The sequence below is a fragment of the Eublepharis macularius genome, chromosome 3, assembly GCF_028583425.1.
Source record: "Eublepharis macularius isolate TG4126 chromosome 3, MPM_Emac_v1.0, whole genome shotgun sequence".
In the NCBI taxonomy this organism is placed as follows: domain Eukaryota; kingdom Metazoa; phylum Chordata; class Lepidosauria; order Squamata; family Eublepharidae; genus Eublepharis; species Eublepharis macularius.
The window spans coordinates 4,691,767-4,713,300 of record NC_072792.1 but is presented as its reverse complement, the minus strand read 5'-3'; the positions used below and the strand labels follow the sequence as shown (position 1 = coordinate 4,713,300).

General features: G+C 45.5%; 1 protein-coding gene across 1 annotated transcript in view; it reads right to left on the bottom strand.

The window, feature by feature from the left end:
* Window positions 1–21,534, bottom strand: part of VWA8 (von Willebrand factor A domain containing 8) — a 154,089-nt gene that overhangs the window by 53,835 nt on the left and 78,720 nt on the right. Inside the window, exons 27-34 of the mRNA XM_054975104.1 lie at window positions 20,161–20,269; window positions 19,421–19,559; window positions 18,039–18,241; window positions 12,984–13,100; window positions 11,571–11,635; window positions 11,334–11,459; window positions 7,261–7,370; window positions 4,503–4,657 (exon numbers count right to left, since the gene is read on the bottom strand). Coding sequence (XP_054831079.1) covers window positions 4,503–4,657; window positions 7,261–7,370; window positions 11,334–11,459; window positions 11,571–11,635; window positions 12,984–13,100; window positions 18,039–18,241; window positions 19,421–19,559; window positions 20,161–20,269 — 1,024 coding nt within the window. The remainder of the gene's footprint in view (window positions 1–4,502; window positions 4,658–7,260; window positions 7,371–11,333; window positions 11,460–11,570; window positions 11,636–12,983; window positions 13,101–18,038; window positions 18,242–19,420; window positions 19,560–20,160; window positions 20,270–21,534) is intronic.

Here is a 21,534-nt window from a genome sequence, read left to right as displayed (position 1 = left end):
TGGTATTAGTGGCGGAGAAGGTGGCAATGCCCACCCTCCGCCATCACCCATTTGGGATCAGGAGTGGGGCAGGTGACAATGCCCACCTTGCTCCTTCACCTGGCTGGGATCAGGCACAGAGCAGGAGGCAATGCCCTTCTTCCCTTCACCCAGCTGAGATAAGGAGCAGAGCAGGTGGCAACGCCCGCCCTCTTCAACCTACCAGAATAAGCCACTGAGAAGGTGGCAATGCCCACCTTTTCTTCACCCTGCCAGAGTCAGGAGCCAAGCATGCAGCAATGCCTGCCCCACCTTCAACCTGCTGGAATCAGGAGCAGAGCAGGTGACAATGCCTGCACCCCCTTCACCCAGCTGGGATCAGGAGCAGAGCAGGTAGTAAAACCCGCAGCCCACCTTCACCTGTCAGGATCAGGTGTGGAGCAGGAGGCAATACCTGTTCCTCCCTTCACCCAGCATAGAGCTGTTGGCAATGCCCCCCCTCACTCAGGTGGGATCAGGCTCGGAGCAGGCGGCAATGCCTTGCCCCCCTTCACCCAGCCATAGTCAGGCGCAGTCAGACAAGAAAAAATTCCCGTGTACTATAATGCCTCCACAATCAACAATAAAGCGTGTAATATTGTTTCCAGAATTATTTATTCACCAATATATAAGGGGTATATTAAACAACTTGTATTTCAAATTATCTCTCTTAGCACATTCAAGAACTGTACCACATATTGCACTCCCCCTCAACCTCAATCATATAGGCATTTCAGACGTCCTGTAATTATTCTATTAAAGTGTCACGTGCTCCAAGTGCTATAATTATTACAATTAAAGTGCATTTACTGGTCAGGCATCCTATGACACTACTTTTCCTATACAGGGTTTAAATTGCCTTGTTCACAATTATAATATACAGTCACAATATAGGTGCAGTCCAAGAATGATTCCAGACACTGTGGGTGTCACAGCTCATGGGTAGACCTATGTCCTTCCAATATACGTTGTAAACTCTGTGACTGAGTTCTCTAACGGACGGTCCAGATCCTTGTAAGGTCCGTTTCCAAAGTTCTTTTTCAAAGAGCACAGTAGCTGGAAAAACATACATAGTCATAAAGAATCCCTGAGTATCTAATGTTTACACTAATACATTCATGGTACAATATACTCACTCAGAGATTCTTGCAATTAACCTTCCATATCCCCTTCTAGTATTCCAATTACTTCCATCTGCATCTTGTTAGCTAGTAACCGTTTTATCCTCTGAATGTAATCCACGTCCCCATCATATAGTTATTCTCTCTTAAAGAGATATTAGTCCCATAAGTAGTTATAAGAAACACGTATAGTCATTGGCTATATTCAAGCCATTAGGTATGAGAGTATTGAGTTTATATATCCAAAAGGTTTCTTTTTGGTGTAGTTCCCTAGTGGCAGTCATATATTCCCTCTTTCGAGTCTTGAACAGCACTGTAAATAACATCTCCATGTCACTATGTTTTCTCTCCAAATAATGTTGGACCATGGGTGCCTCTAATACGTTATTCTTTATTCTGGACTGATGTTCACCAAGCCTTATTCTAATGGAGCGTGTGGTACTTCCTACATATAATAGACCACATGGGCATTTCAAAACATACACTACCCCCTCAGTGCCGCAGTTAACAAATTCATTTGTAGTCCTTAATCCTGACTGTTTCAAATCTTCTGTAGTCATTATTAGGGAGCATTGTTTACATCTCCCACATTTGTATACACCCCTCGGCAGTCCTATGTTCCTGGTGCCAATATCATAATTTAAATCCGAATGTACAATCTGATCTTTGATGTTCCGGGTCCTCCTGAAGGCTACCAGTGGGGGAGTCTCACAGCCTGGGATATCATTGACAAGCGGCCAGTATTTCAAGATTGCCCTGCGGATGGCATTTGCTTTCTCACTATAGTCGAGAACACCCACGATACGGTCTCTGGTCGTTCGTACCTTCGGTCTAAGTAATTCTTCTCTGGTCGTTTCGTCAGCACGTCGTCTTGCTTGTAATAACACCCTATCTGGGTAACCCCGTTGCTTCAAATGTTCTTGCAATATATTACTCTGGAGAACATAATCAGCAATACTAGTAGAATTTCTTTTAAGTCGCAGGAATTGTCCAAAGGGTAAGTTGGCCCTTAGATGTCCGGGATGAAAGGATCTATAATGGAGTAATGAATTTTTGTCTGTTTGTTTCCTAAAAGGTCTTACCGCCAGGGTCCCATCCTCCCCCTTATACACTGTCACATCCAGATAATTCACAGACTCCCTACTTGTGCTCCAAGTGAACTTTATATTGGGATGTATACTGTTCATCCATTCCCCCAATTCTTGGATGTTGACATTTTCATTTGTCACTAGGAAGAGATCGTCAATAAAACGAACAAATATAATGATGTCCTTCCAAAATGGATTAGTTACAGGATTACAAAAATAGTCCCTTTCCAGCCGTCCCATAAATAGATTCGCTATACATGGTGCTGCAGAGCATCCCATCGCGACCCCTCGAAGCTGAATGAAAAATTGGTCTTCTACTCTAAAGTAGTTGTTTTCTAGTATTATTTCCAAAAGTGATGTCAAAAAGAAAGTGGGTGGGCGCAAACACTCTCTTTGATCTAAAGTTTCCATTACCACTAGGCGTGCCTCTTCATGCGGAATATTAGTATACAGTGAGGCAACGTCCAGTGTTGCTAATATCGCCCCTGTTGGTAATTTGAAACCTTCAAACTTCTTGACAAAGTCCCCCGTGTCCAGTAAAAAAGTCGGTAGTTTTCTTACAAAATCCTGGAGAAAAAAATCCAAGTATTTAGACAACGGTTCCAGGATAGAGTTGCTTCCCGATATAATTGGGCGACCCGGAGGGGGAAAACCTTCTTTATGGATTTTAGGCAATATATACATTACTGGTGTCCTGGGAGACAAATTAATTAAGCCTTTATGTTCCCGATCTGTAATATGTCCCAATGCTAAAGCTTCATCCACGGTTACCTTAATTAAAAAACCGATCTTCTTCACAGGATCATTGGGGATTGGTTTATAGTCCAATTCATTATTCAATTGTCTCCTCACTTCCATCATATAATCTTTTTTATCCATCACCACTATTGCACCTCCCTTATCAGCCTCTTTTATTATGATGGAACGATCAGATCGCAAATCCTTTAAAGCCATCCTCTCCCCCTTCGGTAGGTTGTTGTATCCAATACCTTCCCGGGTTTCTATATTGTCAATTTCCTTCAATAACATCTTCTCAAAAGTCTGGACACAGTGGTTATTGACAACGGGATTATATGAGGAGCGTGTGAAGATGCCTGTTTCCTTTCTCTTAAATGCTGTACCTCCAAAAACAATTTTCAATTTAATTTGTCTTATTAGTTTAAAGACGTCTATCCTAGTTTGGAAATCATTATACCTGGGAGTTGGCACAAACCCGAGGCCTTTATTTAAGGCCACTTTTTCTAAGTCCGAAAGAGTTCTGCTTGAGAGATTAACCACTAGGTCAGTTTCCCTTGTTGGTGTCAGGTCAGTTTCCCTTGTTGGTGTCAGGTCCGTCTCCCTCTGTTGTGCCGGCCCCCTCGTAAAAAACGGCCCCTGCCTTCATAATTATGTGTCTTATTACCCGGCCGTACTGACATAGATCTAGTAGACATGCCTTCTTCTAACGAGGTGTCGGTATCCTCTCCCTCTGTAGTCTCTAAATCCGAGAACTGAGTTAAGGGGTTTGACCAGGAGACCTTTTTTCTCTTAATATTTTCTTCATTCCACCAACTGTATACCCGCCCCGTGGTATAATCCCTATTATCCCTCTGGTACTTCCTTACTTTGACTTCTTTCATTTTGTTTTCAAAGTCTTTAACTAGTTTCTCAAGCTCCTTTATCTTACTTTTAAATTGGTCTTCCTCAAAGCTGTTTTTGAGTTTAGTCTCCAAAACTTCAATCTCCTTGCCAAGATTCTTCACCTCCACCTGTGCTGTCTCGACCACTAATAACATAAGATCCATGGAACATTTATTCAATACGGCAGCCCATCTACTTTTAAATTCTTCCTGGTCTCTAAAGAGGCCAGGAGGTTTATGTATACGGAGACCTCTAGGTATTCTATTAATCTTGCAATATTCAATCAGGGAGCCCGCATGAAGTTGATAACGAAGCTGTTTTTTCTTCAGGAACTGCAAATTATTCCAATCATTCTCTCTCATGCAGGGTCACCAGCTAGTCAGGCGCAGAACAGGAGGCAATGCCCCCCCCCATTTACCTGGCATGTATCATGTATGGAGCAGGTAGCAAAGCCCACCACCCCTTCACATGGCCAAGATCAGGTAGATCAGGTGTGGAGCAGAAGACAATGCCCATCCCCCTCCTTCATCATCTGGAATCAGTGATGGAGGAGGAGCGAATGCCCACCTGCCCGCCCTCCCCTTTCTAGAGCCTGTTGTATTTTTCCCCCCACAATGGCCTTTGTTGCTAGTGTCTATATAAAACCAGCACCTACCGTGAGATCTGGAAAGCCAACAACGAGAGTGGCGTAATTTAGTTCATCAGAGATTATCCTGTTGGGTGCGCTGATCTTCTGCCCAATTGCCACACTCAGGTTCTCAAAAGACAGCTGGTCGCTGGAAACAGCCTGTGGCTCAATCAGTTCCGAAGCTAGGCAAGCATAAAGTGGATGAACCCAAATGAAGTGGATGAACCAATAAAGCATAAAGCGGATGAACCAATTTATTTAAACCAGAGGTGCCAGGGAGATAACTAGGTAGGCATCCTGATAAGGATTTTTCTATTTCAGCAGCAGCCAGGTCATATTGTGCAAAACACAGGAGCAGTTCCCGTGAAACCTGACAAGGCTCTTGTATGCTACTGATTTTATGAAGGATGACTTCTGGAGACCGGCCAGTGGTACAAAGAATATTATGCCTCCAAGCATCATTTTTGCATTCAATTTTATGCGATCATACAGTAAGTGTGTCTGGGTAACTTGCCTGTAACTGACATACCAAAGTGTTTCTGCATTGCTTGTTCCAAGATCTTATACATATCTCACCAAAACAATGGCAAACGCCACTGCCCTTTTACCAACACTTACGGTGAAAGCACAGTGACCAGGATTTTCAGTTATCGCTCATGAAATGATTTTATTACAGTATTTACATAATGACAGTATCTATATCCCACCTTTTCTCGTGGCTCAAGGCTGCTTGCAAATAACAATTAAAATATATAAATTAAATGTAAAACACACAAAATAAAACTGTAATTAGTTTTTTCTCTTTCTCCAATTATTTAGGCTACAATCCTAAATTTCCGGAAGAAAGCTTCATGGAATAAAACTCAATTTACTTCCAAGCAGAACTTTTTAGGATTACTCTCTAAATTAGATTTAAAACATGTTTGGGCATCGAATGGTCTGGGTATCTAAAGAAGGTATGGAGTAATATTTGGGAAACAGGCTCCAGCAGGGCTTTTGGGGGGGGAAAGAGGTGGTGGAACCAAGTGGGTTGCCAGCACAGGGGGCAACCCTTGGCGGGAGGTGATGCCCCTGGTACCACATGTGTGCGCGCAAAGTGCACGCATGCTCCCAGGGCCGATGACATCACTTTGGATCAGCTGGAACAAGGGGGGGAGTTTTTAAAAGTTTAAATCGCCCTCAGCAAAAATGGTCACATGGCTGGTGGCCACGCCCCCTGATCTCCAGACAGAGGGGAGTTGAGATTGCCCTCCGCGCCGCTCAGCGCGGAGGGCAATCTCAACTCCCCTCTGTCTGGAGATCAGGGGGCGGGGCCACCAGCCATGTGACCATTTTCAAGAGGTTCCGGAACTCCGTTCCACTATGTTCTAGCTGAAAAAAAGCCCGGGGCACCAGTGTCTACTACAATGAAAGAAAATTTGTATAGAAGATTTGTGGTACCATAAATGGCCAAACTAGCTACGTCAGGGTTTCCATGCTAGTCTATTTACACCTGTCTCTCTTCCATGAGGAGAAGGGAATGAGGCTGCTGGTTTTCTCCTTAGCAAATTTTTATCCTGTTGTTCTTCCAAGGGTCTCCTGGTCCTTACACCCTTAGAAAGAGCCGCTCTCTTCCATTTTATGCTCACAGCAGTCCCTGTAAGGTAGGTTAGGTTGAGAGTGTGTGACTGGCCCATGGTCATCTAGCAAGTTCCAAGGGGCAGAGTAGAAATTCGAACCTGGGTCTCTCCAACCCTAGTCCAACATCCTAACCTGTATACCACATTAGCTCATTTTAACGTTCTTGGACATTGAAAGGAACGTGGAAGTGAAGGGAGCTGAGCCTTCCCCGGCATAATCTCACCCGGCTCTGTAATGTTTCTTCAATTGGACTCACTTCTGCTATCGACATTAAGCCGGGAGGAAAGGACCTCAGGTAGTGGACCATGAGAAAGCAAAGTGGGGCGGGGGGCAGGGTTTGGCTCCCCATCACCCACATGCACCTTTTCATGTTAAAATAAGTTGCCCCTTTGCTCTGCAGGAACAATGCAGGCACATGAGCCTCCCACAAAGCTACCCCCATTTGGTCCAATGGGAAACGTATAGAGTGCTAGAAGGATTGGAGGGTAGGAGAGAAAAGATTATATACATGGCAGCTCTACAAATATGTGTAGTCCACTTGAAAATTAGTTCTCTTACTAAGGCTATGGCCAGCTACCTTTTACCATTTGAATACTTCTACTTTGGCATCTGGAAGAGGATCCAGGGAGATGATACCATGTCTTTTGAGTAGTCCCTATGTTGTTTAATATGTTAGTCTTAGAATTGCTTATGCTCTGCATTTCTTCAACTCTGTATTGGATTTCTGCTGGATTTTAAATCTTTGCAAATTTGCTGGATTTTAAATCTTTGTAAATTTGCATGTATGTACCCTATTACATGTTTATTGAAATGTCTTTGAAATTGACTGTATGGATTCATACTGTGTAATCTGCCTTTAGAAAGGCAAATTATAAATAATGGAAATAAAATTAAAGTAAATAAAAATAATTGCTAGGAAGCTGAAAAAATAATTTGGCTTTATCAGTCACTCTATGATTACTGTCACTTCTCCAAGCGGGAACCGTGGTGGAGCAGGGATGGGAACCCACGCCAGACCTGGATCTTCCAACCCACAATGCACTGCTGTCAGAAGCTTTTTCAAGTATTCTCTTCTCACAGCCATACCAGCAGGAATTCTGCAAAGTATATCTGAGCATGTGGAAACCTGGACTGATAAAGGCCGAGGCAAATTTAAATTCAGCACCTGTTGTGACTCCAAATCCAGTCTCCACTGGCTCCTCACTCACAGCACGTAACTGGCAAACTTGATTCTCTTCGGATTCCATGCATGCAGGCTTTGTCAAAAGATATTTTCTGCAAATCATGAGAAAATGATTCACTGATGGTGTTAAATGGCTAATACGACACACACACCCATAACTATCTACAGACATTTAATAAATACCACAGTCTGCATCAACACCTCAAACTATAAGAATGTAAAAGGAGCTGTGCTGGATCAGAACAGGGTCCATCTTGTCTGGCATCCCGTCTCACGCAGCGGCCAACCAGTTGCTACAGAGGGCCAGCGAAAAGGGATTAGATACATTTCATGGACCTCTCCTCCATGAATTTACCAAATCCCCTTGCGGCCTTCACTACATCCTCTGGCAGCAGAGGACCAGGCCAATCCTCATATCACAGGGATCCCTGACATACTCGACATAACCTGCCAAGATCAGGCCAGCCACTGGAGCACTGGCTACTGGGAGCTTAAAATGTTCTGCCACCTCCAGAGCCAGAGAATAGAGGCGGGAAATAATCTGGTGACTTTGGCCGAGCTGGTGCCTCCCATTCCATCCTGACCAATTTAGCAAAACCGACAGGAAACGGAGGCTGCGAGAGGAGGCCTCTGCCTGTGGGAAGCCCCCAGCTGAACCACAAGGCCTATCCAGGTCAAAGAGGCACGTGACTGCCCCAAGGCCTGAGTCTGGATCCAGCAAAGAGGCCCTGCTCTCGATGAGTCACACAAGAGAGGACCTTTTTTTTTTTAATTAGAACTTTCCTGATAGAAGGTATAATCAAGTCCTTCCAGATGCCCCAAAAAATGATTTCTGGCTTTAAAGGTATTCTGTAGGATGTTATGTGCTCAATTTGATCTAATATTTTGTTCCAGAATTCTGTAATATACCGACATTTACACCAGCGGCGAGGACAGTCACTCACTTCCCCACATTGTTTCCAACATAAAGGGCTAATCCTAGAATATACTTTGGATATCTCTTGTGGGATGAGATACCAAAGGTTGATAACTTTATATGATTGAAGGTCAGCATTAATGATTTGTGAGTTGAGCAAACCTGAGGACCATATCTGTTCCCAATCGGTGACTGGGATGGTGGTTTCACAGTATTTTTGCCATTTTTTGTGTAAGGCATTGTTTACTGTGTCATTGGTACGCACCAATAAAGTATAAATCTTAGAAACTAAGCCTTTGCGTGTGAGTTCTTTCGTGTCAATAATTTGTTCAAAATCTGTTTTTGGTTTGGCTAATATTTCTTTTAATTTGATATCTTTTGCAAAATAACTTAGTTGAAAGTATAGGAACCAAGGTATTCTTTGTCCTATTTTCTCCTCTAATTTATGTTTCTCTAACAGTCCTGTTTTAGATGCAATATCTATCAAATGAATATTACTGTAGTCTATATTATTTCTTAATTTGGATATCCTTTGACTAAGTGCCAAGTCTTCTTGCGAAGCAATAGTAGAAAAATGAGAAATTTTTGGAATTAGCTTGTTCCTATATTTATCCCATATTTTTAGGATTGCTATTAGAAATGCGTTATATTTCAATTCTTTGGGTCTATGCTTGGCATTTTTCCAAATTATATCTTGTAGTGTAGTTGTGTGTTGCTGAAGTGTTATTGTTCTGATCCAATCAGTCTTTCCTTTATCCTGAATTATATGTATTATATTGATTATTCTTGTAGCTGCATTGTAAAACAGGAGGGGACCTCTGCTGCTGAGAGCCAGAGTAGTCCCTGGGTGCGGAGAGTGGGCCAGCACCGCTGGAACCCCGCCTCCCCTCTCTGCTTCCCTCTGCAGACTGGGAGGCCGAACAGCACCCACTCCTGCAGCTGGGACTGTGCTTGCCCTTGGCGCCACAGCCCAGAGCTTCGGCTAGGATGGCACTGGCACAGGAGCTGATCTCCTTCCGCCTTTCGCCCTTGATCCAGGACAGGAGGGTTGTCTGCAGGTTTGCACTTGGCAGGTCTGTGGGTCTGTCGTGGCTACAGGGAGGGCAGTCCTGCTCTCTGGGAAGGGAGGGGGAGCCACTGAACTGAAAAGAAAGCCCCCCCTCCTCTTGCCGCGTGTCTAAGTCTGAGAGCCAAACTACAAGTGACGTCTTACACAGGTTGGACACTAGTCGGCTTCCCTCAAGTTTTGATGGGAAATGTAGGCACATCCTGGTCTTGCAGCTGTAATGGAGAGCCAAGCTGTAAAACCAGGGCACCTACATTTCCCATCAAAACTTGAGGGAAGCCGACTAGTGTCCAACCTGTGTAAGACGTCACTTGTAGTTTGGCTCTGAGAGCCTCCCACAGGCTATCTTTCCACTCTTTCCCTGCCTTGTCTCTGAAGAAAAATGGTGTTTGTGTGGGTGGGAGGGGGAGTCCTCTCTCCCGGTCCAACCAGTTTAAGGCAGCGCTCAGCTTATTGTTGTGAGCATCTCTGGCAAGAGGAGATACTCTCAGCAGCAGGTGGGAAGAGCACGGTGAGGCCTCAAAACCTTGAGTGGCAGGAGCACTCCTCTATCCTGGGGGACGTGGGCCTCAGCTGCAGCTGCTGCCGAGCCTCTGCTGCCCTGCAGGGAGCAACTGGGGAAGCTCCTGGCTGGAGCAGAGAGTGCCTGCAGCGGCAGCGTTCCTCCCCTCCCTGGGAGAGAACCCTGGGAGAACCAAGATGGCGGGGGGAGGATGCCAGAGAAACGCCCCAACTCCGCTCCTGCAACGGTAGCTGAGAAGCTCCTCAAGAGAGGCAGAAAGGGGAGGAGAAAAAACAAGGAAGTCTGTGGAGAAAGGGAGAGGCTGCACTCTTTACCAAGAGCAGAGAAACGATCACCAGACAGGGCCAAAGCTGGGAGATTGAAGAGAAGCCCCTCCCTCCAGGATGTGGCCAAAGATCGAAAAGCACGCCTGCTCCCAGGGGAGGGGCCTCTACCCATGAGTTGCGACTGTTCCACCCGGGACCACTAGAGAATGAAGTCAATTTAAGTCTGCCACTGAATTCCACATGGCTCTAGAAGTGCTTATCTTTCACTGAATTCGGCCCCAAACATTTGGCAGATGAGGGGTGAACAAGGTTTTCCAAAATTACGGCCAAACCTTTCCCTGTATATTTGGGCCAGGAAGAATAAATACGCTTGTTTGCACAGAACCTGTGGAAGAATCTGCAAATATTCAGGATGTGTACTGAAGACCACTCAACATAGGATTCATTGCTTGTTAACACAATTTAACTTTCTGTTTGTACACAAAGGAGTGTGATTAAAAATGATTAAGTGGTGGACTTTCCCTTGCGCTTTCAGCACAGTGTGTATGCGCGATTCTAATCTGGCCTGACCAAGAGCCAATCTGCGAGCTTCCAACTCAACAGCTGTATCATTCTTAGAAGGTGCCATGCAAATCAGGGCCATCCCTCGGGAGCGTTTCTTCTCCAACTAGGGAACAACACTGGCATGCAGGAGTGCAGATGCTCACAGGACAATGGCTCTGCCTCATGCGGTGAAGTTTCTACTAAACGAGAGGAAAATGTATGTGTGGAAAGCCTGTGTGCGCACGCGCATGCACGCGCATGCATGTGTGTGCATAAAATAACGTAAATCTTGCCAAGAGAGATGCTGACCTCCAAGGTGAGTATCTTGTATAGATCAGCACTGTGAAAGATATGAGGTTGTGATTGTAATTTTAAGTTAATAAATACAAAACCAAGTGGTTTAGCTTTGTCTGTACACCCCTTGTTTCTCTTAGGCACACATCCAGCTATTGGCAGACTTTGCACAGGGGAATTTCCTGCTTTCTCCTCCTGCCCTCCAAATAAACAAGTGAAGAATCTTCCAAGAAGCCAAGCATTGCTTATGATTTGTAAACATGTCAGTAAGCTGAACTACACGTGTGGAAGCCTTTACATTAGTGTGGAGGAAATCACATCGGGAGGGATACATGTACAATGACTGTGACCTTGTCCCTTGATAAGAGTTATGTCAGAACATCTCATCAAAGCCAAATAAACGTATGCTTATATGTCGACCACAGAGCTGCATGGTGTTTATCCTACTGATTTGTCTTGCTTTCCACCAGGAGCCAGTGGTCTTCAGCCACCAAAAAGACCGACTTGAGTTTGATGGGCAGTGAGATGGTGTGAGCGTGCCCCTCCAGGACATCAAGAACAACAAGGCGGCTCCTGGAACAGAGTGGGGAAAAAAAGCCAAGAGTTGGACGGAGGGCGGCACAAAGAGAAGGGCCTCATTTCTACCACACAGGGAGGGCATAAGAAAAGATATTCACTTCTCACCCTTCTTCTCTGTAGAACACGAGCCAGTTTTTGTGTGAAAACTCTTTGCACATTTTATGACTCCTCTAAGCAAAAACAAATTGCAAAGTTAACAATCTCAACATACTATAAAATGTTGACAGTTTTGCTCTTTATTAGAAAGATCAGTAAGCAAAAACTGGACCACTATATAAAAAGATGCTTAGAGTCAAGACACCAGAACTCCCAGTACTCCTATCTGGGAGAAAACACATTCTCCGAAGGACCACCCAAAGCCCTGTTCATCCAACGGCTGTTCTCCTCGAGTGGAATAACCCATTGTGGAATAACCACAGAGCTCCAACACGAGAAAATGGCAGCAGCACCAGAAAAACGGCCACCTGTGGTTGGTTCTGTACTCAGCTTAACCACCACAGAATACAATTTCCCAGAAAGGTGTGCTCTACTTACACGTAAATCACAAATGGCTGCCTGTAGCTAATTATCTTCACCATAACCTGGATTCCTATCTAAGCAATGAGTGGAACAAGAATGACTTCATACCACGTCAGATCGTTAGTTGATCGGCACAGTCAACTTTGGCACAGTCAACTTCTCCAGTTTTTTGTTGCATGGTTATTTGAAAGCCTTTTAAGTTGAGATGCCAAAGACTGACGCCCTTTACCTGACTTTCTCTCTGAGCTATTGCCCCTCTAAAGGCAACACCTGAAGAGCTCATTACCAAGTGCTCAGGAAGGCACTGAGGCAGCAGGGGTCAACCTGTCTTTTTGAGACTTGCATTGCTGCTAAGCATGTCTGGCATGTGTGGAGCTTGGTCTAGCGTGACTACAACAGTGTAGGAGGTTTTAAGTTTGAAGAAGGTAAACAAGATGCAAGAGGGCTGTATAACACGGAGAACATCAGAAGAGCCTGCTGGATCAGACCAGTGGTCCATCCACTCCTGCATCCTTCCTCACACAGTGGCCAACCAGTTGCTGCGGAGGGCCAGCAGGGCATGGAGGATGAGGCCCTCCCTGAAGCTGCCTCCTGGCACTGGGATTCGGAAGATCAACTGCCTCTGAACGTGGAGTTTCCCTTCAGTCATCATGGCTCGTAGCCACGGATGGATCTTATCCTCCACGAATCTGCCTAACTCCCTTGAAAGGCTTCTATGCTTGTGGTGATCACTGTCTCCAGTGGCAGGGAATTCCACCATTTAAATACTTCTGCAAACAGAAATACTATTCTTTTTTTGGTAGTATCTTTTTAAAAAGCCGATACAACTTTCCCTTGAGGCATGAAGTGTGGACATGCATAAGGAAACAGGTTCCTATGAACACAGCAACAAACAATGCACGGCTATCTGGAAAGGCTAGACTGGAAACCACTAGACTAGTATGCTCGCAGGCTGTATTTTTTTAAAGGTAGCCTAGCCAATGTTTTGATATTCCTCACCACCTCCTCCTTGCTGCCCCACCAGGATATCCTTTTAGGAGACTTGTGCATGTCTGGAGACAGTAGAAGTTGGCGTATGGTCTGAGTGTTGGTGTCCAACAACAGAATGGCATTGCTCTGCAAACAGAAAGGAAAATTTTACATCTCCTTGCGGCACATACAAAGTGACTCCTGAAAGACAACAACAGAATACACTGTAGAGCTCAAGGTGGATTTCCCTTTCCTGTGTCTTTTACAAGAAGATTCTCAAATAACATCTTTCTGCAGATTTCTTAGATGCTCCAACTCCTGGTGTGGAAAAGAAGGGTGCCCCTGGCTTCTGGCGTCAAATCATCCCCCCCAATTGCTAACCATTGTTAACTAGCAAAGAAAACCACCTACAAGCTTCCAGGTGACATTCTTGAGAGGACAGCAAAGGAACCATCAGGCACCTGCTGCAGATCACTTTGTTAGTTACTAGGTTAAACTTATCCAACTGGTGCTTTAATTCTAGCACATGAAACTTAAGAAAGGATGAACAGGCCTAATCCAAAAGAGTCCCAAGAATACAACAGAAGCAAGCCTGTTTCAGCCCCCGACTTGCCCTATATTTTGAGACACAAAAATCTTGTTTTTAAAAGGACTGTTTTGGGCTCAAACCATGGCAACCTGCTATCAAGCATTACCATGGAACTTGTTATAGAGTTTAGAAAGTATTTTCAGGTTATCACCACACCAGAGACCCTCTTTATACAAAAGTACTTCCAAGAAGAAAACGATGGAACTCTAGATTTCAAGAAAAATAAATGCCTTTTTCAGTTCTTGGTGAATCTGTATATGCATTAGTGTTACTGAAACAGAGTGTTAAAGATTTCCCAGCGCACAAAGACAGTTCAGTTCTTTCAGCTAGTGTTAAGTGTACAGAGTCAGTTGGCCAAATGCCAAGGCAGTTTTCTCTGCCCTCTTGGATATTAATGGTTCCCATCTGGACCAAGTGACCAGTGGTGTATTAGTTAGTACACAAAAATAGAATTTTGCATCACCGGTGAATACTTCCAGTTACAGCTTTGGCAGTTCTTCAAGTGGGCTGGGAAGAGATGCTGAGCTAGTCTGCAGCTTTTGTGATGTTTATTTTTTACTGGGAGAAAAGAGACCTTTGGGTGACCTCACGTCCCCTGTGCCTTGAATTCCAAACACTCAGCAGATGTAACAGCCATTATGTTGAGGTGGTGTTCTTTTATTTTTAGCTACTGCAAAGCTTCCCTTTCCTTGCCATGGTTTGTGACTTAGCAAGGGCTTTCCTTCCTTTGGAAAAGCTTCGTTCAAACTAGCATTTACCTCAGTGCAAGGAAAGGGAAGCCAATATGCTTCAGTGGTAGTGGTTTTAAAACTGCAAAGAAGGAAGAGAAGCAGCATATTTAAACACAACCTCATCCCTCACTGCTTGCCTACAATAAAATTTCTGACCAAAGCCACCTCTTTCTCTTTCTCATGGCCCATCTGCAAAGAAAATAAAGCACACATATACTTTTGAACGGTGTCTGAGCGTAGCTGAATTTGTGTTAGAAGCTTAGAAGCGTTAATGAATTTCCTTTCCACTTCATTTTCTGCAAGAAGCTCTGAAGCCTGTACCAAAAGCTTGTGTGGTGCAGTGGTTAGGGGGCCAGTCTAGGATCTGGGAGTCCCAGCTTTGAATCCCCCCCCCCTCTCTGCCATGGAAGCTCACTGGGTGACCTTGGGCCAGTCACACTCTCTCAGCATGGCCTACCACTTAGGGGTGTTGTGAGGATAAAATGAAGGAGAGGAGAATGATGTAAGTCGCTTTCCCTACCCTTTGGGGAGAAAGGCAAAGTATAAACGAAATACAGAAATAAGTAAGTAAGGGTGGAAATGTTTTACAAAGGCAACATAAATGCGTATCACGTACTTTTAAGTTCTTAGCAAGCCCATGACTTTTCTGTCGAAAGTCTATTAAATTAACAAGTACAAAAGGAAATAAAGATTTAAAAACATTGCTATTTAATTAACTGATGATAGGGATCGTTGTTTAGATCAGGGATGTCATACTCATTTGTTACAAGGGCTGGATCTGACGTAAATGTCACTGTGTTGGGCCAGGTCAGGTATACCGTAAAGTGTAAGGCCAGGGACTGGAAAAATAAACTTTATAAAGGACGCAGGCAAACCCAGTCAATGATCTTATTTTTTACTCACAATACGAACACACTTGAAACATTAACACTCGTACAGAAAAGCCAGAGTCAGAAAAGGCAGGGAAGTGGTGTGCTCTCCATACAGAGATCTCTGCTCCCCCCCCCCCACTTTTCCTGCAACTGCCTTCCAAAACACCAGCGTCCTGCCCCTTCTCTCCCTTCTGGGAATCCCCCTTTTCTTTGGCACAACCCTGAGTCCCCATCCCCAATTCAAACAAAGTCGGTAACAATGAAACCAGTCTCCTTCCTCCCTCTCTCACCTCCCCTGTGCCCTCTTTTAGTCCTTGGGGCAAGGACTTCTAGGATGTTCTATAAATACGGTTGCCAACTTCAGGTTGAGAAATTCCTGGACGTCAGGGGGCGGAGCCTGGAGACAGCGAGGTTGGGGGAGGGAAGGTACCCCAGCGGGGCACAATGCCATAGACTCCTCCAAAGCAGCCACTCCCCCCCCCCGGGGGAACTGATCCCTGCGGCCGGGAGAGCAATTGTAATCCCCGCCGAGAGGCGGGCACCCTGCTGCATGCCCAGAACAGAACTAAGGGCATTTCTCCCCAAGCAGGCAGCTCCCCGGGATACAAGCTGCGCTGCGCTCGCCAGCTCCAAAAACGATTGTCTTGCGGACAATCCAGGGGGGCGCCTGCGCCACTGCCCAGGGACACTCCAGAGCGGCCAGCCGGGTTAGGGAGGCGGGAGCCGCGGCCAGCAAGCCCCGAACTGCCTCCCCCCCCCCTCTGGCGAGCCTTCCCGCCCTGGCCTGCAGCTTCCCGGCTCTCCGAGGGCCGCGCGCCCCAGAGCTGCTGCTGGGGAGGGGGCGCGCCGGGGAAGGCCAGGGCAGCCACAGGCGGCCGCTCGCTCGCCCGGCCCTCGGGCCCACCGAGCGGGTACGCGCCGCCCCTTCCCTCCGGGCCCCGTTGTCTTCCTCCCGGGGAGGGGGGGCTCCGAGGCGGCTGCGGCAGGCGAGCCTCTCAGGGGCCGGGAAGAGAAAAACGGGAGGGCGGGGCAGGGCAGGCAGGGCAGGGCAGGGCGCGCCTCCCCTCCCGGCGGCACGGAGTGAAGCAAGAGGGGCGGGCGAGGGAAGCGCCCGGTTGGCTTGGGGAGGCGGGGGCGCGCCTGAGCTGCGCCAGGGCTGCAGAGGGGCCGTCAAGCGCGCGCGCCCGGCGCCCACCCCGCGGCAGCCTCCTGCGGCCTCGAGCCCCGGAGGGGCGGGCGGGCGTTTGACGTAGGGTTGCCAGTCTCCAGGTGTTGGCTGGAGATCTCCCGGAATTACCGCTGATCTCCAGGCCACAGAGATCAGCTCCCCAGGAGAAACCGGCTTCTGTGAAGGGTGGACTCCTTGGCGTTATACTATTCAGAAGCCCCTCCCCTCCCCAAACCCCACCCTCTCCAGGCTCCACCCCTCAAATCTCCAGGAATTTCCCAACCTGGACCTGGCAACCCTAGCTTGACGCCCTTGATTTCGACGGTCCTTTTCGCCTGCCCAGCGACTGGCCTGCGTCGGGCACTGCAGAGGAGCGCTTCGGCCTTGCCCAGCCGTTTCCTCCTCGGCTGCCTTCCTCTAATTGATTAGATACTCCATATTCCGGTAAACAAAAGTTTGCTTTTACATCCAAACTGGAAAACGATCGTTTGCATTTTACTGGCAAACCGGGATCCTGGGGATTAAGCCAGAGTTTGGAACCCAGGTGTGTAGGAGAAGTCAAAGTTTCCCTGTTTGGATAAAATGGCAAACTGCGGTTTGAGCAAAATCTAATTAGATGTATCTAATTAGCTGTCCATATAGTTGAGAGCAGGGAGGAGCTTGTTTACGTGCAGGCAAGCCACGACCCCTGAGCCAGACCGCTCTCTTCCCATCTCTGCTACGTCGAAGTCTTGAATTCGGAATAAAAGCATGCAGTTGGGCATGGAGGAGGCATGCTTTGTTGCAGGGCAACACTTTAATGGAACATCACGATACAGTGATCTTCACAGAAAGGATTTTTTTCTGACAATTCAACACAGCAATATAAAGCATATCTATTTCTAGGATGATGTGATAAGGAAATTTCTAAATGAAGATGGCACTAAAAGAAAAATTGTGACATATGTATCTGTACATTGTTTTAAGAAAGACAACGAATGGCCTGGGAACACCAGATGCAACAATGTGATTGAAAAGCTGATATCTAAGCATACTACATACCCTGGCCTAGATTGCCCAGGTGAGCCTGATCTCATCAGATTTCAAAAGCTAAGCAGGATTGGCCTTGGTTAGTAATTGGATGGGAGATCTCCACAGAAGACAAAGGGTTGCAGAACCAGACAATGGCAAACCACGTTAGTCTCTTGCAATGAAAACCCCGTAGGTTGCCATAAGTCAACTCTAAATGGAGAGCCCTCTCCACCACCATGTGTACAATTGTTTTTTTAAAAAAAAATAGTTTTAGCAGTCTGTCTTATGTTGCATTTCTCTATTAGATGAGGGAAAATTGCAAAAATGGAATTTACTTTTCCCTACTCCTGTCTATGATAGAACAAGCCTGAAATTCAAACAAATAAGGGCTGAGGATAGAGGAATTTCATCCTATGCTAACCAACAGCCAGCCATTATCAGGGCCAAAGAGCAGCTACAGGACAGTTGCTGAGGTCCCATCTAGAAGGATGGATGATGCCACCATCTCCTCCTCCTTTCCCACAATAATATTTAGTAATGCAAAGCATGGACGGTGATCTCAGATCACTTTGTATTTTCCCCACCTCCCAGGCAGCATCTAATGAAGCAGAATAAGAGCAGGAAGTTTGCACAATTACAGATAAGGAAAGAAGCAGAGCGACTCCATTTCCTGGTGAGAATACACTGCACAGAAATAGGAAACATATTTTCTACCTGCTCTTCATGCAGAACGACTTGTCCTCGGAGCGGATTTCCCAGAGGTGCCACAGTCACAAGAGGTTGCCATATGCTACCAACTGTTCTTGGGAAGATATCATACAAATCCACATAGTATCCATTTGTATCAGATATACCCATAAAGTATAACGATACTGGATTGCAAGTTGCCACAAAAAGAGAGTTTTCAGTTTCATTCTCTTTAAAGAAAGGAGTGAACAATAAGCATATTAGATTCAAATTCAAGATTTCTCTGTGATTAAAAAGTTGTTTTAACATTGCAACAAGAACATACTATAATATTTAAATACATATTTAAATATATTTAAATATTTAATACATCTGGTGCTTTGGAAATCAAGATGGAGAAGCCCACACATTTTGCCATATCATAACAACATCATAACAAAAGTTCATTTGTATATATAACACCCATCTTCTGTCAGCTGCACTAGTTACCAGTTGAATACCGGGTCCAGTTCAAGGTTCTGGTGTTGACCTATAAAGCCCTAGGCGGACTGGGCCTCTCCCCATATGTTCCCCGGAGGTCGCTTTGATCAGCTAATAAGCAGTTGCTGATTGATGGTCCCTGGCCCCAGGGAGGTCTGTTTGGCCTCTACCACTCTACCAGAGCCAGGGCCTCTCTGTCTGAGGAAAGTAGGGCCCGGCAGGATTTGTTATCTTTCCGCCAGGCCTGCAGGATGGAGGTGCTCCACCAGGCATTTGGTGGGGGCTAGGCTGTCCTCTCGCCGGCCATACCACTGAAGACCGTCCACCACCCATGCAGGAGCTCATAAGTGTGACTCAGGGCTTGATGCAAGAGCCAAGCCCTGCACCTAAAATGCTGTATTTTAATATTTATATCCACCAACTGAGAAATTTTTATTGTATATGGAATAGTGTTTTAATGCTTATTGATAATATTTTTATTGTTTTTAAACTGTATGTTATTAACTGTATGTTGTCACACCGCCTAAGATGAGCTGGCCAACAGCTAGAATTCAGCCTCCTCAATATCTCAGGACCAAACCACGTTACAGTGTGAGTAGATCCTGACTGGGCCCGTGGCACCAGGGGGGCAAGCAATCTCATTTCCCCTTTATGCCTTTTCAAGTGCCGAAACACCTCCCCATAGCATTTTTAATTGGTTTAATTCTTCTGTAAAACGCTGTTGGTGGTCACAGGTCAAAGTCATGGCCGCTCTAATGCATAGTACGGCCCTCAACCTTTCATTCAGAGCAAAAACCAGCAGACCACTCCTGTGGTCTGTTGAAAGTGTGTGGGCTGTGCTTGGTACAATCTCAGTCGTTTGTACATAATCTAGTATTGGTGCAGTTTCATATTATCATCAGGTTAGCAAAAGCAAGATTCCACTCTACCTTGTGTCACAGCAATATCGCACACTAAATTAACTTCACTCAAAGGCAGAGACCAAAACGCACGTTCTTCTGTAAAGCTCAGGGACCTGGCTTCGTGCCTCTCCATGGGAAATGCCTGCACATTTAAGTACATTGGACCCTAAGAGAAAGTGACAAGAAAGACCCTGAAGCTCAAGTTCCTCATCACGCTTTACAGATAGCATCATTAAGGAGAGACCTATATATAGACTTCACTGTTGCAAATTCTGTGTGGGGCTGGTATGAGGAAAGTCAAATATTATTGAGTCATAAGCAAAGGTACTCTTCCTTTATGTGGTGGTTTCTGGGGGCCGATGCAATGCTTGGTGTTCTGAACATCTGGAGTACCAAGATGTTGATCCTGCACTGGGCAGGGGGTTGGACTAGACGGTCTGTATGGCCCCTTCCAACTCTATGATTCTATGATTCTATGTCTTTAAGTACAGAGACTTGCTGGTATACAAGGAAAGCTGAGAGTATCAGTTTGAATGTTGCTGGGGAGCTGATTTGGATCCCAGGGGTACTGCTGTCCCTTTTGGGCACAGCCTCTGTGTCCTTATTTCTGTGTCCATCTAATGCCTGCTCACGGGGTCTGTTTGTAAAAAATTAGATTGTTACAAAGCAGTTTAAGCATTTTATCCATTAAAATGCACTACAATATTACATTGCTAGAAAAGTACATATTTGCAGTCCAAATTGTATTGTTTAAACACTTCACAGACCTTTACATCTATGCGATGTGTTTCAGTTGGGCACAAAAGTTTCTGGCCTGAACTGCCCAACTGGTTCACTTTCCAGTAGCCCATAAATTTTGGATCCGGCAGTGGAAACCTGTCCAGAAAAATCATTATTACTAACCTGCTTATTCTGATATAGGCCGTCACCTATCAATATAATTATCTGAGTTGAAAAGGCTTCCCCCCGCCCCCCTATAGTACAAGCAGTCTTAAAATTAGAATGATACAAACCAAGAAGAAATTCCACTTCTAGTGCATACTGAAATTTTAAAAAGCTCGAAATCCCAAATAATCTATGCAATAAAAATGATGTCCTGACAAATGCAGTAACCCAAACATGATTTTATATGGAGAAAAACAATAAAGAAGGCACTAATGGTCTAAACAGCATTCTCAGCATATCACATGTAAACCAGCGGAAATTTCAAAGAGCAAGAGAGTTTATAAACATTTCTTCCTATGTAGATATACAAAATGCTTGTACCAGCGTTTAAAGTGACAGCGCCTTCTCAATGTAACAATAATGTAATACAGGTAGAAGTTTACAATATAAATACAATCATATAGTATAATCCAGAGGAACAATCACAAATTCATTCTGAAGTGATCCACAATCCAAAGTACGTAGCAAGCTATTTAGTAGAATTTCAAAATAGATTTCTCCGTAGTCTCGTCCAATGGTAACTGCAACGGGCCAGCTAGCAAGATGAGTCCGCCCTTTTGTCCCTATAATAACCCCTTGAAGTAGGCCAAGCACGAAAGACTGACCCAGGGACACCGAGTAAGTGAGCAGGCATTTGAACCTGGCCTCCTAGTCCAATCATTACACAACTGCGGATACAACACCAATGATACTTTCCCGGGAGCACTGAATAATGTGAGACTTACTTCTGAGTAGATTTGTTTAGAACTGCTCTCTGTGGCTTGTGAAATAGAGCTTGCAGATGAGGGCCTTGCTACCGATCTTGTAGCTCAGAGACTTGGGGAACATGAGAACAGGAGAGTAGGTGCAAAATGCACATCTAAACTACTTGTCCCATTCAGTCATTTGGTAACCCTGCAGCTGGATGTAGAGCTGATCCCCCACAACTGTGAGAATTTTGTGCTGGCCTTAATGCTTAGAGCCCCCCCCCCCGGGGGAAGTCTCCTTTGCTTAAACATTTATCTTCCACCTAATGGCATAAACGGGATTAGAAACGAGTTGTGTTGGGAGAAATTAGCTGCCCTACTAGAAAGGTTAGTGATACAACATCCAAATGCCCATCTTATCCTGGGAGGTGACTTTAATGCTAGGATTGGGTCTTCGGTCAGCAAACAGGAGGAGGGCGGGTGCTCTAACGAGAATCCTCTGCTCGGTGG